Source organism: Lupinus angustifolius, chromosome LG07, assembly GCF_001865875.1.
Source record: "Lupinus angustifolius cultivar Tanjil chromosome LG07, LupAngTanjil_v1.0, whole genome shotgun sequence".
Classification (NCBI taxonomy): domain Eukaryota; kingdom Viridiplantae; phylum Streptophyta; class Magnoliopsida; order Fabales; family Fabaceae; genus Lupinus; species Lupinus angustifolius.
The window spans coordinates 5,629,852-5,648,706 of record NC_032015.1 but is presented as its reverse complement, the minus strand read 5'-3'; the positions used below and the strand labels follow the sequence as shown (position 1 = coordinate 5,648,706).

The window sequence follows — 18,855 nt, the reverse complement described above, 5'->3', positions numbered from 1 at the left end:
GATGCATGATCTTTCATTAAGACCATGTCATTCCACAGAATATGGATGAAATGAATGTATAGCCTCATGGCCAATTGAGTACCTTCAAATGATAATCTTGTACTTGAAATCAATGCACTTTTTGTTATTTGAAGATTAAAATATAGTTTAGTCCTCTTTTTTTTTTAATTATACAATTTTGATCCCTCCATTATCTATTTATGTCCTCTAACTTTTATGTCTATGTAAAAATGATTATTCTATCATAGTTCCATTCAAAACTGATAAAAGCTCATTTTTGTTAAAAGAATTCAGGAAATAAGTTCATCAATTAGGTGACACTTGTCCAACTTTCACACTTTTTCATGGGAAACATATCTTCTGTCTCAAAATATCTGTCACTTAATGTTCTACTTTCTCTAATTAGTCATAAAAATACTTTATTATTAAATTTTAAATTTAAATATATATTTTTCTATCAATGAGAATAAGTATCACATAGAGTGACACACTTTTTTGATAGACCCCTTTTAACAACCCAACAAGGGGCTAAGACCCAACAGGCTCATGTGGGTGCAATGGTTAATGCTGCATAGGAAGTGAATCCAATCTTGAGCTTATCTTGGAGCATAATATAACTTGAACACCTTTTCCTCTTATCCTTCATTTATCAACATACAAAATTATTCTGTTCCATACAGTACACTAATCTTGTATCTCTGTGTAAAGATTTGTCATGCTTTTTATTTACAGAATTACAAGATCACTTTTAATTCCACAACCAATTTCAGGATAGGCAATGGCCCTTTATTTAAAGGCGATTGAACTACTTTTAGGGTGGAATTGGATTAGATGAAAATATACTAGTCTAATAATTATTTATATTGAAATCATTTTTATGTTTAGTCATATAACTGGAAGTTGATATTAAGAAAATAGAGTAATGTATCTCCTTATATAAGGAGATAACTTATCTCCTCTAGCCAATAAAAATGTGACATGTGTACTATTTTGTTTATTTTTTAAAATATTTTTATAGAAAATGATGAAACATGACATATGTTATGATTTCACTGACAGGAGGAGATAACTTATCTCCTTATACAAGGAGATACTTCATTCCCTTAAGAAAATCACTAAAATAGCTTCTCTTTTGTCTCTTTTTTGTTGTTGAAAAGTTTATCTATTTATCAATAAATTCTTAGACATACATTTTAAATTATCACAAACACTTCTTAAGCTTAATGAAATAGTTCTATGTCACAATATCTCATTTGCATTCAGCTCTCCATATAACATTCAAGAAGTTTTGTCTATACCACTTATATTATCAACATTTAGTATTTGATGTTATTCAGATATTCGTAATTTCTCATAAACACATTCATACATAACACATGACACACATCCATATAACATATTACAAACCAAATTCATGGGTCACCCTACTCTCCTTAATTTTCATTTTATAATGTTCAATTGGAAAACTTATGTTAAATAACATGAAACAACAATAGATCTATGCAAGTATAGAAAAATATCAGGAATTGCCTATATTGAGACAAAGTGAAGATACATTTTTGAAATATGTGGACTGTCCTACCTAATGTCTCATTTCTTAAATAAAAAAAGCGGTATAATTCACAATGGTCTTAGACTGACTTATCTCACAAGCGGAGATGCTATTTCTAGGATTTGAATCTGTAACCTCATGTCACTAAGCAATGACCTTACTGTTGCGCCAACAACCATAATATTGCATTTGTATTACACAAATAATAGGAGTGTGTTAAATTACAGCATAGCTGTCCCATCAGAATTATTTTGACTTGGACACAGCACATTTTAGCACTGCCAGTGCTACATGGATTATTTCATATTCAAGAAATTCTCTGCATTTGTACATCATATAACAGAGAGTTACCAAGAAACCAACAAGAGTTTCTATCTACAAATCATGCAGCAATGAACAATCAACAAGAAAAAGAACTAGATTTAGCATACATTCATCTTAAATTCAATGGCTCAGACTAGTGCTTAATTGGAATTTCATTCATGAATCAAAGACGAATGAATCAGCCTCCTTCCAAGAAAGTTGAGTTGGATTGGTAATCTGAAAAACAGTCAATTAAACACGATGCATGAAATTTTGAACAATGCTAGATGCATCTCTTGTTATATACAAACTTGGAAGATTTTGCTGAAAAAGGTTTCAGACATGATTACCTCTAATGTCGAATTGAAAGCTATTATTATCATACCAATAAACTATGAGCAATTAATAAAAGGACAGAAACAACTTCCCAGCTATGGTTTCTCAAAACCCATACTAAAATAATACCAATACCACATCATTGGAGGTATATATTTATTGATTGAAGTAGGGCTTCTATCACTATGGCTCAAGGGGCCAATCCTCAATAGTTAATAGAACTCATTTCCATCTATAGTAAATTTATGTACATGCACTGCACCTAAGTACTACTTACTCTATAAAGCCTAAAAGTTATAATGTGGAGCAGTGCAATTGAAGTGGCTAATGAAATACACATAAGGACTTCTGCATAAAACTCTCATGATGAAAGGCGGGAAATAGAAGGATAGCTATTAGTAAACTTAAATGTCGTATTTTTGCAAGCAATAAATGCTAGCTTATTAATGGTATGCCAACAGGTTCAACTTCATTCAGTATTCCAAAAACAAAGAGAGATAACAAACCGTGACAAAGGATTGACATACCAACTCAAACGATTCCAGAATGTTGCTTTCAGTACTAGCGTGCATTCCGGTTAAGCAAGCCTTGAAAAGATAGGTAAAGATCCTTGTTATCTGACCCAAATATCTCATCTGCTTTTTCTAATGTTTCCTGAAGAGCACAGAATAAGTTGAGCTATGATTAATTTACATGTTAACAATTTCAGTTCCAAATCCAATACTTCGAACTATTCAGTATTGTTTTACCTCTCTTGTTTGCTTCTTAGCATTTAATAGCTTTATGTTAGCAAGAAATGCACTGAACTGCTCATAGGAAAGGCGACTCCTGATAAAGTGATAAATTAAATCAATTCAGTTAGCTTCTCAAAATAAAATCAAGTAAGAAGTCACTTTATGACAGCAGGGAGAAAGAACGTCACCTGGCTTGACGAAAGAACTCCTTTCCATCAATCTTCGGAGTACGACCTAAACAAAATTTTACAAGTTATGAGGGATAAATTAATGAAGATAATATAATAACAAAACACATTCACAAGGTACCCAGCTCTTCGTTTTCATTACCGAACAACACCCTAGCTAGTAGCATATATTGATAACAATTCAACCAAGAATTGCAGCAAAAGACTAAGAAGAAGCGTAACAGAATCCAAAGACAAAGCTTAGTAAGATGGAGACAAAAATATTTTCTAGTAGATTAATAACGAATCTTCTAAACCTGGAAGTGGTTGTCCCCGAGGTGGAGAGTTTGCTGCTGATGACTGCTGACTAGATGAATACCATGAAGTGATAGAAGACCGACCATCATAGGACAGTTTTGTGGGAGTGGTGGGACGAGAGGTTCTCCTGGGCGATGTTGTTGCAGAATATCCTCTAGGAGAGCCCACCGTTGAGATCACTTTTGGAGTATCAGTTGGTGTAAGGCGTGGTGTGATATATGGGGTCAAAGAAAAACTTTGCCTTGCATACCTGGAATCTATAGAACCCCAAAAAAACAGAATAAATGGGAATTAATATGTCACATCAGATTCGAAACAACTACAAGTCCATTTCATGGATAGATAAAGCTATACTATTATTGAATGCAAAACCCGTTTTGGAAAAAAAGAATCTAGTTGAATTCATTTATTTCCAGATAGGAAATTGTAAACTCTTTTTACTTCCCAGTAAAATGCCCTGTTTCCCCTCTTTGGGATTACTTCAGTATAATAATTTTCATTTTCCACTTCCCACTATATAAGAACTTTAGATAAGCATGCCAATGAAATATGTCCAGATGATAATAAGAGAATGCTAAAAAAACAGATAAACATAAATCAATTCAAAAATATTAAATTTTGCTTTCTTAAGGAGTTAATTTCTTATGTAGAATAGGGCTTATATGTTCATATAATTGAATTCTGAATAATGGACATCGGTTACGGCATGTTGTACAGCCAATGGTATATCTGGAAAATTCATTTACCTTCATCAATTGTTTTATCCACATCAGTAGAGCCACCGTATGAATGTTGTGATGTATAGTCACTTTCATCATCATCTGCAAGCAATACAAAAAAAATGCATATAAACAACTGCAACAAGACAAGCAGTCATGCAACATCGATCCTTAAAAGGGCTGTGTGAAAATGATAACCAGTGAAGTGGGAAGTACCCTTATCAGGATATGCTTTCGGAGCTGATTGATCACATGTTCCAATATCTATGGTCTGAGATTGCTGTCCCAAGAGCGATGAAAAAAAAAGGAGGAAAAGAAGAAGAAATCTTGTTTAGGAAAATAATACTGGAAATTTTCAACACAAAAATAAATAGTAATCATGTTAAGTATGACAAAGTTAATATATTGATGTCTTACAGGTGAAGTGTCAACAGCCAGGGACTGCATCAGTTTTTTAAGTGACTCCAACTATCAAATAGAAAGAAGAAAAAAAGAGAATCTGTCAGAAAAATGGGGGGAAAGAAAAAAGCAACAATACTTTACAATCTAACTGGAGTTATATACATATACAAAAAACATATGCATGCAATAAAGTACCAAAGCCAACTTTGTACCAACATATGATGTGTGTGCAGTGCCAACTGTTGTTGGAGCTTTAAAAACTATAGAAGTATACAAAATGGCACATCTACTGCTGAAAAAAACATATGCATGCTGGGCAAGTGTAGAAGCAAGCTTGAGCTTAGTCAAAAATTGAACTGGTAAATTTGAAAGACCTCCATTATGTCAAAATGAGTAATAGTTGTATGACTTGTGTCATTTATATTGTAATAAAGGACATAAATATTCTACATCTGGAAATGTTGAGTTCATGTGAGTGTGACATATCAGTCTCCAATATGGCTCATATCTTCATCCTCAAGTTTTTTGTCCACCATGTCGCATACAATTAGTTCATAATAAATGTTCAAGAGAAATTGCTGTCCCAAGACTTAAGCAGATAATGCTATGCTTTCATATAGTAATAATCATCACATATTCACATCTTGAAAAGTTGCACTCAACCCAAGGAAAAAATAAATAAAGGGGTAGCATCCATCTTAGCTATTTATCTTCCAGGATTAATATGTTTTAAACTCAACTTCTCTCTAGATTATGACTTCATTCAATGAATAAATTATGTCTTTGTTTTCTCTGCTATCATTGATCTTTAGCCTATTAATTTGTAACCTAACATCACCTTTTTCTATCGGGACTCGCCTTCAAATAATGAAATGTTGTCTATAAATGTCTTGCTGGTTAGCTGACATTTGACAGCACTTGTGACACATCAGCTACAGCATTAGTTTGTGTTGAATGCAACATGAATTTATTGATATCCACCCATATACTTTCTTTAATTAAATGAATAGCAACTTCCGTTGCTAGGACAACTAGTTTACAAGTTATGACGAGTTCTAGAAAAGACGCAGTGTAAGGATGCTGTCTGTTATGGCCACTTTAGGAACATCTTTTCAGCATATGTAACCTTTTACTTCATTATGTAGCGTTACATGGTTTAGGTTATAGCATTCTTATGTACTTTGAAATTATAGTTGTACAAGAACAACCAACAATTCCCAATCCTTAACCTGAAATCAAGGCCTACAAATAGTCCTATTATGATTTCTTCCCTTATATAGAAATACTACTATGCAAATCAAAAGAAACTCCAGTATGATGCAAAAGTATCAATGCCTTATTTTGAGGCATATACCGAGTACTGATACAATTGGAACAAAGTCAACAAACCACTGAGGCATTTAAAATCACAACCTCTGGTGCCAGACAACATTTTACTGTCTTGCAAAATATAAAACAGTAGGAAGAAACAGGAAACTGGGGAGAGCTCTAGCACTAAGTTGCAGCAAAAGACATTCTAAAAATTAAAGGCGGAATAGATGAACAAATAGCATATAAACAAAAAGCAAGATGGGATACACAAATCAAATAAACATTCACCTTTGCTAAATCTCGACCTAGTTTTTTTACGGTCACTGCTAATTGGTGCTTCTCCTTTGAAAGCTTTGCCTACAACCACAAATTAGAATATAAATCTTCAAACCATCATCTCTAGATAATACCAGTACATCAAAATATCAAATTGTTTAAATTTACAAGTCAAACACACATGAAATGCAGACAATTACACATGTGGTGACATGCTCATTGTTCCTCACTTCTTTCACCTTGTTTGGTTACATATAAAATGTCTCTTAATTATTACAATGAGCACCCAATTGATTGGCACTATTATGCCAGAATAGAGCTAACCTTTTCTTTCAACCTAAACAGATTTTCAAATGCAAAAATTAACCATAACTAACCAGCAAGGCATTGAGTTCGAATCTTGCGAATCAAAAGAGTAGGAATTGTGAAAGGTTTTCCCCATTTGGAGAGACATTAATACAGACTTATAGAGAGCTTATTCGGGCTTATAAGACGAAATTAAGAAAATAAACTTATGAAAAAAGATTATATCAGTCCTATAAGCGTTTTTAGCTTATTCCAACAAGCTTTTCAAAGAAGCTTATGAAAATATGATCTTTTTAGCTTATTTTAATGTAGCTTCTTAAATAAACTATCAATTAAGCTGTTTATCCAAATGTATCCTAAACGGGTCTTCCCAACTCAACTTGAATTAGCCGAGAATCCAATTTGGTTCTGAGTATACCAAGAGTCTCAAACAAAAACAAAAACATCACTCACATTCCCAACAACTGTATCAAAACAGAATCACTAAAGCCCAATAAAAAAGTAAAAAAGATTAAACAAAAAAAAAATCACTAAAATCCAACAAAAGAAGATTAAAATTTTAAGCATACCCACAATTTATTTCATTAAAAAAATGAAAACCAAGATAGATAAGATAACATAACATACGTTATCATCAAGGGCATTCTTCAACATAGCCTCAGCTTCATGGCATGCATTAGAAAGGCCAGAAACACGTTCCTCAAGGTCAAGGATAACACGGTCCTTTTCCACAAGCTTTTGACGGAGACGAGAGGAATCAGATTCAAGAGATGAAACACGTGAAGCAATAGCCATAGAGGTAATTTTGCGAGCAAGATCAAGTTGTTGATAAGGGTCGGTGGGCATGACAGAAAGAACATCATCAGGAATGTGGAAATCAACATTGTTGTTGTTATGTCCTGTTCCCGTGCCTTGGATAAGAGACATGGCTGAGCCTGAGAGAGAGGCAAGGACACAGACACAGAGGAATAGAAGAGAAAAGATAAAGATAAATTGTTGTTGTTGAAATGTTGGGAATGAATGATGAATGACAATTTGTTAATTTCCTTATTGCATTAGTTTAAGGTTTTTTACACGTTTGGTTTTTTCATTGTTTTATTTTTGCCTTAAAATATTTGTTCCTAATTTTTTATTATTAAATGGGGTCAAACAAGTTTGTTTGAAATGGAACATAAAATGAGTTTGATATAGTAAATGTATAAAGTTAATATTTATATATCATTAACTATTTTTTTGTAGCACTAAAAGTATTATAATCTTTTTTAGAGTTGGGATGTGTGATTAGTCTTCTCAATTAATGTTGTTTATAGGAATCGAACTCTTGACATTCTCCTTAAAAGAATTTGTTTAAGATTTTTTTTAGTAAATGGGGTCAAACAAGCTAATTTGAAACGGAACATAAGATGAGTTTAATATTTTTTTCTTTTGTACATAAAATGAGTTTGATATAGTATATGTATGAACTATGAAGTTTGGTACATCAAATGGGCATTAATTGTTTGTCTGATGATAGGCAAATAAAATCGTAACATTCCTTGTGTAAGCCAATGGTTTTTTATGGTCAAGATTTTTAAAACATGGAAATCATCTATATGTACTTTGACTTTTTGAACAACAGAATAATGTAGATATAGAGGAAATGGATCCTCTCCAGTACTGGATAGGATGATGACATGTGGCTAAAATTTTTTTTAACGACTATGATTACATGTTATTTTCTATTAAAAATAAATAAAAACTCTTTAAAAAATTCTTAACCACATATTCCAGTATTGGTTTCTCCAGTACTGGAGAAAGTGCTAGCATCATCTTCGATTATTGATTTTATAGTTTGTTTAATTACTAGGTTATGTTTCTTTATTTAGAAGGTTAATGATTTTCTAGAGGAAGAAAAAAATGAGATTATATATTCCATAACAATCTCAATAATCAACATAGTTTTAAATAAGTCCTTGTAATTTTTCATTCATATGGAAGAGTGTCTCAATATTTTAAGTATTTACTATATTCACAAATGGAATTGAGATTGTTTTATTGTTATTTTTTATTCCTTTCATTTGTTTTAGAATAAGTTATATAAACACTTTTTCAAATTGTAATGACATTTTGATTTAAAAATGGTTCATATTTTAAACGTTATTCAAACTGTTTAATATATATATACATATATATATATATATATATTTATATATGTATATATATTGAAGTTATAACTTATCTATACTTCTATAATATATATCTACACTATCTATACTACTTAATAAAGGTAAAACACAAAATAACCACCTCACCATGGTCTAATTTGTGATCTTATTTTTCCATTATTATCTTCTTAGTTATATAAAAGAACTATATAACATTATCTTCTTATTATCTTCTTATTTTGAAAGTGTATTTAAAAAAGTTGAACATTATACCAATCGAATAAGTTCAACTGCAAAATACAAATATTTAACATAAAATATTATATTTGTCATTTATAATGTACAAACTATACATTACAAACGATAGGAAAGCGGGTTGACATACACGACAGTGACTGTCAACACGCTAGTATATATAAAACTAAAACATGGTATAACCACCACCATGATATAATTTATATGTTCTTATTTTGCCCTTCAATTTTTTAATTTAAAAAAACTATATAATCCTATTTAATCATCTCAAACATATTAATAATAAGTTGCATATTCTAATAAAGACAAAAAATATATAATACAAAGTAAATACAATACAAAAAAGACATTTTAATGCTACAAAATGAAGTGTATAAAAATTAATTACTTAATACTGTAAAATAAGAACGTAATCGACAGAAATTCGACAGACACAAAGTGTTGTCGCACACTAATAAATATAATGACATTTTTGTAATAAAAAATTAAAACGAGATTTTAGCAATGGTCAAAGCATAACCATGTTTAAAAAATTCTAAGCTTAGAAAAAAAATACATTAGAAGCGTTTTGAAAATTGAAGTGAATTATGATTATTATCGGGAAGCATCAAAAGGTTTTCCTTTGTATAAGTTATGAAATTAATAAATGTTTAAAAACAAAAGTAAAAAAATACACGCTTTATTTATAAATGTAATATTCTTACGATGTAAAGATTTATACACGATCACTGATTATCCATTGTTCATTTGAATTACTTTTTTCAAAGAGTCAATAATAATTAAATATGAATAGTGAATAATACAATGATAATGTATAAAACTCATATACTATCAGTGTACATTTTATTCTCTTAATTTATTTAGCTTTGTGTTGTGTATAATATAATTAATGATAGAATTTTGAATTTGTTAATCTACCTGAAGTATATTAAATATTTTAATAATATTAAATTGAATTAATTTAAAAATATTAAAAGTTTAGAAAGTTGAACAGGGAGATTTTTTAGACCTATTGATTCAACTTTTGATAAATCAAGAATATGAATCAAAGTTTCAGCTATAGAGATATTGATGCTAGAAAGATGTGTGATTCAAGGACCAAGAAAATCCATTGAAATACATGCCAAACTAAGAGACAACACATATTTACATTCTGTGTATGTGACACAGTATACAGAGAAAATCAGCAAGACATTTGTTTTCTGTCATGGCCAATATTTGTTCACTCATCATATGTGAAAGGATACAACACTAGCAAATTGCTTCTCTTTTCTAACCCACTCAAAGTTTCTCATCATATCATAATTACTATTATTTCTCAGGGATTAATAACAATAATAGTAACAAACCCACCACCTTATGAGAAAATGCACCATCTACTTACTACAAGTCCTTTAATTCATATAAAAATACACATTTTAGATTCTGCAATGTTTTCCTGATCCATAATATGGAAATGGTTCTACCAACCAAAAACTGATTTTGATTAAATTACCTTCCATGTAGTGAGATTCCCAAGAGCATGGGTGATTTGGTTGCAGCTAAGGAGGGTGGATCATAACAAAGTTGAGAGTATGCTCAGACAAGAGGTCAAAACAATAACCAAGTCATGTTCAGCCTACCAAACACTGCATTAGACATGGCTTTCTTGTACATAACTTTTCCTGTCCCTCTCAGCATGAACCAATCGGCTGACCTTGTTTCGGTCGTCCACATAATCAAATCGACCATGATGAGGAGGTCCGGAGCCATTAGTATGCCACTTTTTACCCTCAAGTATTCTATCAGGTGAGCTCCCTGCTTTTCTCTTGTGGTTGTTTAACTTGGGTGACCGAAGCCCTAGGCCAATCTCATCAACTGCTGCTACCTCCCCTTCTTCCACAGCACTTGGATCTGTTTCAAATGATGGCTGAACTTTCATCTCGTGAACATGCTTCTCTCCATGATCCTGATGTTTTCCAGACCAGCTTTGCCGTCTATCATGTATACTCTTGTCATTCTGAGCAGCCAGTTCGATTCCATCTTCAAGTTCCCTCTCAATGAGATCATCATCATCCATGAACTCCATTTTTTTAGGTATATGACCAGTTGCTTTCTTCCGTTTCTCTATTGCAGCCTTTAACTTGTCCTTGTCAATTTTTTCAATGGCTTCATAATGTGGCTGGGCATGTGTCCCATTTCTGCTGCTATATTTGTCATTCAATTCTGCATCTTCCTTTATTTCGCTAGCTTCCTGCAAGTTTTCCTTATGCAGTGGAGGTTCCAGCTTAGAATGTTGATTGCCTTTCGCATCATCTTCCATCCTATGTTTCATTTCTGTGGTCTCACAATCGCCATTTTTACCATGATTTGATACAGGGCGCCCAACATGATTAACAGAAGATAACGAAAATGTATTCTTAGATGTTGCAGCTTCGGTAAACAGACCACTTTTCGTGGTTGTAATTTCATCATTGCTGGTTGGTGCTTTTGAAGTTGCTCGATTGCCACTTCCTGCAGGTCCTTCAACGTCATTGGATGGTGCAATTCGGTTCTGTTCATACAGCTCCAACATTTGATTACTAACTTCTACAAAGAGTAAAGGTACAATGTTAGGTCAATCCTGAAAACATGTATTGGTTATTAGTCAGGTTGCACCAGTCCACTCAAATGCTTAAAACAACAAGAATCTCGTCAAGTACTTTCGCTCCTCATTTCTTTTATACCACTAGTACTAAAAAAGAAGACACCAACCCTCCAACTGGCGTGGGGTGACATCAAACTCTTGCCACCAGACCTTCTCCCCATCTGATGGAAGCTTCACCTTGAGGAACTTTGCAGCAAGAAATATGGCTCCAGCTGCAATATGGTGGGGCTTAAATTGCAAGCAAAGAGATGTCCGAAGTCTGCATACCACAACCTAATTTCAGGAACAAAAAACCAAAGGCAAATGACCATAACGAAAATGGTATAACCTTCATACCCATCGTTTACAAAATTCCACGCAACTTGAGCAAGGGCATTTTGAGCAACTTTGAATTTCTTTATTGCCTCAACCAGAGGTTTATAAGGATGGTGCACATTAAGATCAAAAGCAAGAGTCGCAAGAACAACTCTTTCTCCAAGTAAAATTATTTCCTTCTGCTGTTCATACACTTCCTGTGTCACAGTTTTAAGTAAAAAATGCATCAGAAGAAAACCATACTACAAAAAAGAGCAAGGAACAAATTAAAATTTCAAAAGAAAATTTTATTTTGAAATAAATGTCTAGAATGTTAGATACATAAAACTCAAACAATTCAGCCCAGAAACCTTATTTCATATTTAACTTGCACATCAAAATTGTCGTACGCACTAGCATCTTGCAAAAGCAACTACTATTTTCCTGACAGAAATGTAATATTTCTGCTAGAATGGAAGTTTGGAGAAAGATAAGAACAATGAACACAGTGATATACATCAAGTTAATGTAATGTATGTATTATAACAGGATTTTTCTTTGAACAAGGTGGTGAGGAGCATATGATATACCTTTTGTTTGATTCTCTGAACAGCTGAAGGATCTTTCTTATTTATAATTTCATATGAAACAAGAATTACATCTTTTAGAGGGCGAGGAGTTTCTTCAACCTTCCCAGCAAGAAACATGCACACTGTTGCAATTATCTGCAAAACATGTGAAGTTACTAGTTACGATCATATGTCAAATTTAATACTCTATCCTATGTATTGTGCATACAGATACAACTTTCAAAGGGAAGGATAAATGAAAGAAAGAGCTGAGGAGAAAGTAAAAAATCAACAGAGAGAGAGAAGAGGGAAAGAAATTCAGTTGTTTTCCAGAAGAATAAAAAGATAAACACAAAGGTTTACAGAAAGATAGGAATCAGCCACAGAATTTCATATTCAAAACCCAGAGGAATGCTAACTACAGCATAGAATACTTTATATGTTACCTCAATGTAGTGATACCTTATTTAGAAAAATACAAGCATACAAGGTAAGTAAATCTTAGGCAATTGCAAATTTATTCTAAGAAAGATATATAAATAAATGAAGAATTGTGCTACAAGTATGGACAATGACATGCCTACCCTACCTTGTGACGAAATGCAACTAATTATTAAGCAGAATGGGAAATCAAGAATTAAATCACTGCTCACTTAGTCATATAGGCAATATTATACCATATCAAAGATTCGAAGATCAACTATACCAAAACCTTAACTTGCTAGATGAAGGCTCACGAATGGTATTATATCTAATAGCATGAAAGCATGATATTAAACCAGCCAAAAATTTGATTTGCTACCACTCTTCATTGAAATACATGAAAAGCATTAATTTATCCACGGTTCAAACAGAGAAGAGAACAATAACAATATGCAAGGAAAACTATAACAACCATTAAGCCTTATCCCTCCAGGAGGGATCAGTACATGCATAAATTGATGCAACTAAGAATGATAATACGCAAAATACCATAACAAAATACAGTCTCACCCTCCTGTCATTCCTTGCATGGGATTGCCTAAGAAAGAATCGATGACAAAAGATTATTGCTGTGGCAATAGTTACCTGAGGTCTGTGTCACAAATAGAACAGTATCAACATCATGGTGAATTCAGTGGTGTTTCTTAAGTGACATTGATTAGTAATTTTACTATGATCAGAAATAACCATATTTTTTCCCTATATTGCAAAAAACATAAATATATAAACAAGTTGAGATACAGCTAAATGTGATCCTCTGCTCCTATAAAGAAACAAATTACTGCTAAGTGCTAACACAACCTTTCCGAATTTAAATACAGTTTTCCACCACATACATATTTACATACATTAGATAAAGAGAGGAAACAATAAATTTTCAATAAATTGTGTCTTACAAATGACAAATCACAAAAACAAAGGGTACATGCAGTTACATAGTGCATAATGCAATAAATACAATAGTTGATATTGACATAAAAACTCACACTTTCAGTCTCATGCCTAAATCTTGCAGAAATGTACAGTATGATTTGCGTAGGTAAGTTTCTTTCTTCAAATCTACACCATCTTGTTTGGAAGGTGAATTTTCTTCAATCCCCTTCTTAGAAAAATACCATCTAGAACCATCCTCCGGGGTCTCTTCGGAGAATATTTGAGAACCACCTTGATATGTTCCATTATGACAGATATCGCCAAGTAACAATCCAGCCATGGTGTTGAAAGATGAATAGACTTGGATTGGGTTGTTGTATGTTCATACAAATGTCACAATATGAGAATAAGCCACTGATACCCAACCGTTGCCTGCCCATTAAATACAATTATGAAATCAATGAATTAATGCTAAAAACTTCTAATGTGCAAAACAAATAAATAAAAATTATAATTCCAATCCCTCAATGGTATTACAAAATAGCTGGGTAGTACATTGTGCGTTCAAATTTTTTTCCTTTTCAAGGAGACAATCTGATATAAAAATCAATGACTGCCAAGTTTTTTTCTTGACATATATGCCAACCTCAGATCAGGTAGATACATAGAAAGCCAATTTCATAATAAATAAATATATGTGGTATTCCCCACTCAAAAGTGGCACCCAAATCCTACCATCTTATGCCCATTGTCATCAACATATATTGCACATTGTCATCAATATATGGCCATTAGGTCTCCATGTGCATAAGAATTTCTCGAGATTTTAGAACTTTACCTCCATATACCACTACTTATGTTATCTGTCATAAATTAAAAAATATTATAAGCCTAAATTGGAAACAGCTCATCTGACAATATGCTGCTACAATTAATTTCCCGGTCATAGTAATTTCTGTAAAGAAGCACAGATATGTCCATTTCTCATTTCCAGTGTCAACTATCCGGTGCCAACCATGTCCGATACTAACAAGGATACAGATGGACCCACCATGATGCAATATAAGCCATGAGTAGGACAATGTGGACATGGTGGAAGACAGCATGGATATGGTAGCAACTCGGATAGGATATGGAGACAACGACTTCCTTTCATCTTTTTTTCTCAAGATGATATCTGCTGTCCTCTGCCACCTTTCTGACCCCAGTTCTACCACCAATTGGCAGTGTTGATGCTTTCACCGATATATCATCTACAGACCTTGTGAGTGGGCAGGATGGATGTATTAACGTCTGAGAACAAGAAGTGTTGAAACTTTCATCTCCAGTTTTTGGTGTCTCTTAGAAGCATCTAAAAGACGAAGAAGATAGTTGTTTGGGGGGCATGTGTCTTAACCAGACAGTGAATGTAACTTTAAAATTCAAATGGCTCAAAAGTGAAAGGTTCTTGACAATTTCACACAAAGCATGTGACATTGATAGAACTGGCCCAGGTTGAATGCGAAGTATGGTGTTTATTGATATGAACATTTATTACCTTATTACAAATGTAGAATACTGTAATTACAGAACTCTCTTCCTCTCCACTCTATAGGTATTGAAAGACCAGGAACTCTCCCTCGCTTCCAGCTGCTTTCCAATACAATCAATGAATGCCCTCATCCCTCCCTTCTAATTGTATTATAACCGCTCCTCTTCTGAGTAACTAACTCGATTGTCCTCTCTAAGAGTTACCATTGTTATTACTGTTAATGACAAATTAACACTTATGACGAACATAAATACAGAATGCATCCAATCACTACGGTATGCTATGCTCAAGTATCTAGCAAATAACTAAAGAGTGGGTGACATACAAACAATCTACTGAAATGTTTAAAAGCATTAAATTGTTATGGTAACTATTTTTTAAGCTTCGTTATTAGTAAATTTTTACGGCTTCAAGGATAACAGGACAATGTAAGGATTTGTTCTGAAAAGTCAACAACAAAATTCTAAAAAATATGGAGAGAAAAAAAGGTTTCATCAGTTCAGCATAAAGTTCCTTTTTCCTGTCGGCCAACGAACTTCATGACGTCATGCCACAAGCCCACAATATAAGCAATAGCACACAATACAAAATGACAAAAAACTAAATTTTGAATCCCAGAGGAAAATGTGTGTTTAGAGATATGTTTTAGATAAGGAATTTCATCTGTCTCTAAAGAACAAACACATGCCTCATCCTAAGTAATTGATCGTAAAACGAGGAACAAGCTCATGCTTGCTATGCAAGAGGCCCATGAAAACATACTTCAATTTCAAACTATGTCAGGTTTAAAAAAAATGCCATTTACATTTTATTTCAAGGTAGTGGGGATCGCTAAACATAATTCATACTCAAACTACTCCCTTGTAATCATGTCACATAACATCAAATATGTAACGAGCATCTTTAACAGATTAAACACCTTTCGTCAGGAGGATTCTCTTTCACAATACATAAGACATGTAAATTATAATTCCAACACCAGGCCATATTTTGTCATTCCATTTCACCTCCCTTCAAAATCGAACCAACTTATAAGTACATGAAAAAATAAACTAACTTAATAATCACAAGTAAACAACTTACCACCTAGATATTCAAATCAAGGTTTTGACGAGTACCAATTTCTACATAGAGAAACAAAACCTATATACGTGCCACCATTTTTCTTATCCACAAACTTAAAAAAATTCAAATTGCAAGCTGGAAATTACAGGTAATAAAGATATATAGCTTCTCCTCAACCCCCCCCTAATATGGTAGTTAAGCTCATAAGAACTCCAAAAGATTGCAAATTTAAACATCACACAGAAAACCCAGTTCCCAAATATCCCAAAATTCAATTTTTATTTATCTTATACAAAAAATATGGATTAAAGAACAAAATTGAATTCAAAGGGCGTAAAAGGATAATGGGATAAATCAGAAAACTTTACCTTGTGAGTGTGGGAAGAGATATTGATGAGAGCAATACGAATTCAGCGTTGAAAGTGGTAATTTTGATACTAAAATCAAAAGGAAAGAAGGAGCGTGTGGCGTTAGTGAGTGTATGAAGAAGAAGAAGAAGAACAGATAAACAGCGTCGACGACCAACAATACTGAACAGTCAACACCGATATTTGTCTGTTTAATGTTTTTTGTTGTTGACCTTTTTAGGTTTTACAGATTTTTATTACTTTCCCAACAACTTTATTTTTGGTCTAATATTAATTACTTGTAAGCCCTAGACTTTTTATTTTCTATTGTAAATATAGCTCCATGCAAATGACATGATATTAATCATCAATACCTTAAACTCATGTAAGTCTCCCCTCAATTCTTAAAAAGATTAAAATATCAATAGAGATAGTCACACAACAATAAAATATATTTTTCTTATATTACCAACAAGGATATACCCCCACTTTTTTAATAAGGAAATGATCTTCTCAGGGTGCATGATTACTTCTCTCATAGGTAAATAGATATTTTTAGTAGTACAAAAAATGACATATATTATTTTACATATCATCGATCAACTAGTTGGCCTGGTAATGCTCTACTAAATTTTTTGAATAATCAAAATATAAAATATTCGATTCCTAATAGTAACTCATACACCACAAAAATGAATAGATTAAATCTTTACTGATATGTGAGGAAATATGATTGATTATACCGATAAAAATATCATGATTAAGAATGTCTCATTAACATACTCATACAAAGCAATGAAATTTAAAATCATTATTTATGGATTATGAATCAATTTGATTATGTTTCACAATTACCTTCTCTTACCAGGACTAACAACTTTTATTGACTTGAGAAAAATTGCTATAACTTACCAATTGAATTAGAAAAACACTTCATAATTAAAATTATATTGCATCTAATCTTCTAACTAACCTAGCAGTTTAGTAAAAATAAAAACTACCTCCTAAAATATCATATAATTAGTTATTAATCAATAACATTTAAATTATTTTAGATGTAAAATTAAATATATTTTTATGATTATATTACTCATTTATACTACTGTATAAAGACAAAAAATGTATAAGGGGTATTTAGGTAGTTGAGTTGACGTAATTTATATATTATATCGTACTCTTATTACTATAAATGCAAAATATATCTAAAGGAAGATTCTTACTATTGAATTAGAATGATGTATATTTCCCCTTATATATAAACTCTGACATTCCTTACATTTACATATAATTCAAATGCAAGATCAACAATATAGTTTTTCACTGTAACACCTTATCAAAGTTTTCTCTTTCTTTCTTAGTTCTTTTAATCTTTCTTTTTTCTCTTTATCAAGCTTCTTTTTATTTTGTCTGGAATTCTCTTTTGCGTTATTTTTTCTTCTTTCAGTGTTCATTTCCTAACAACCTTCTCTCATCCAAAACTATTGTTTTGTAGTATTCTGAGACCCATTAGAATGTGATTGAAATGCAAGATAATCACCGTCAAAATATTAATTGTAAATTGAATTTTAACTTGCAATTAACTTTAGTGATGACAAAAAACTGTAGGTATAGCCTTGAAAACTTAAACCTACAGACATTTTAATTCGTCGTTTTAAGTCGGTATAAGTTTTTGATGCTATATATACGGTTTTATCTTCCCAGTTATAAGTTTTTATAAAATATCTTTATGACACTGCTACTACATATTTTAATTAAACATTATTGTAAATTTTAATTTCATTTTAGTATCTTCTAAAACAATGATACTAATATAAGCTAAATTTATAAATAAATATATTTGAATCAAAATAAAGCTCAATTTTATTAATAATTAGCCTACACACTATAAACTAAATATGTCCCTCTATAAATGTATAGCTACTCTCAAAATTTAGTAAGAAAATATGTAATATTTACTTGAATCGGTTTACATAAAATGTACTTCCACAAAATCTAAATAATCCTATAATCTTAGTTGCATTTCTTATAGTTTGATCATCAAAATCTTTTTCTTCCAATATCTTCTTTAGCCATTGACCTTTAAAATTAACTTAAAATAAGCAATGTGTTTATATGTAGTGAGAGTCTATGTGTTTTATGCACGGACAATATATGCGTTTTATGCACTGGCAGAGTGCGTTTTATGCATTGACAGAGTGCGTTTTATGCACTGGCAGAGTGCGTTTTATGCACTGGCAGAGCGTT

At 32.2% G+C, this 18,855-nt stretch overlaps 2 protein-coding genes across 4 annotated transcripts; both read right to left on the bottom strand.

Annotated features, from left to right (window-relative positions):
* On the bottom strand, window positions 1,731-7,451 carry LOC109351985 (uncharacterized protein At4g15545-like). Of its 3 annotated transcripts, none has more exons than XM_019593731.1 (10): window positions 7,052-7,451; window positions 6,131-6,199; window positions 4,547-4,597; window positions 4,346-4,409; window positions 4,157-4,231; window positions 3,410-3,667; window positions 3,114-3,159; window positions 2,941-3,019; window positions 2,717-2,845; window positions 1,731-2,100 (listed from the first exon to the last, which is right to left on the bottom strand). In XM_019593731.1, exons 1-9 carry the CDS (start codon window positions 7,349-7,351, stop codon window positions 2,753-2,755), a joined length of 1,035 nt encoding a protein of 344 aa, XP_019449276.1. In that variant the 5' UTR covers window positions 7,352-7,451; the 3' UTR covers window positions 1,731-2,100; window positions 2,717-2,752. The 3 variants fall into 3 exon arrangements, with proteins under 3 accessions (XP_019449276.1, XP_019449275.1, XP_019449277.1); XM_019593730.1 differs by having other exon boundaries at window positions 1,731-2,092; window positions 2,719-2,845; XM_019593732.1 differs by having other exon boundaries at window positions 1,731-1,871; window positions 2,719-2,845.
* On the bottom strand, window positions 9,953-16,831 carry LOC109351983 (cyclin-T1-3-like). The gene is made up of 7 exons (XM_019593725.1): window positions 16,633-16,831; window positions 13,782-14,100; window positions 13,306-13,387; window positions 12,334-12,468; window positions 11,786-11,961; window positions 11,557-11,708; window positions 9,953-11,391 (listed from the first exon to the last, which is right to left on the bottom strand). The coding sequence occupies exons 2-7, from the start codon at window positions 14,006-14,008 to the stop codon at window positions 10,457-10,459; spliced, it is 1,707 nt and encodes a 568-aa protein (XP_019449270.1). The 5' UTR covers window positions 14,009-14,100; window positions 16,633-16,831; the 3' UTR covers window positions 9,953-10,456.

What these genes read in the sequence shown, in the direction of transcription:
- LOC109351983 (XM_019593725.1), bottom strand. Translation starts at nt 14,008, where the DNA reads ATGGCTGGATTGTTACTTGGCGATATCTGTCATAATGGAACATATCAA. An exon ending in TTAGGCATGAGACTGAAAGT is followed by an intron (nt 13,388 to 13,781) that starts GTGAGTTTTTAT and finishes TTTGTGACACAG; the next exon opens with ACCTCAGGTAACTATTGCCA. An exon ending in TGGAATTTTGTAAACGATGG is followed by an intron (nt 11,709 to 11,785) that starts GTATGAAGGTTA and finishes TGTGGTATGCAG; the next exon opens with ACTTCGGACATCTCTTTGCT.
- LOC109351985 (XM_019593731.1), bottom strand. Translation starts at nt 7,351, where the DNA reads ATGTCTCTTATCCAAGGCACGGGAACAGGACATAACAACAACAATGTT. An exon ending in GAAAGCATATCCTGATAAGG is followed by an intron (nt 4,232 to 4,345) that starts GTACTTCCCACT and finishes TATTGCTTGCAG; the next exon opens with ATGATGATGAAAGTGACTAT. An exon ending in CTAAGAAGCAAACAAGAGAG is followed by an intron (nt 2,846 to 2,940) that starts GTAAAACAATAC and finishes TGTGCTCTTCAG; the next exon opens with GAAACATTAGAAAAAGCAGA.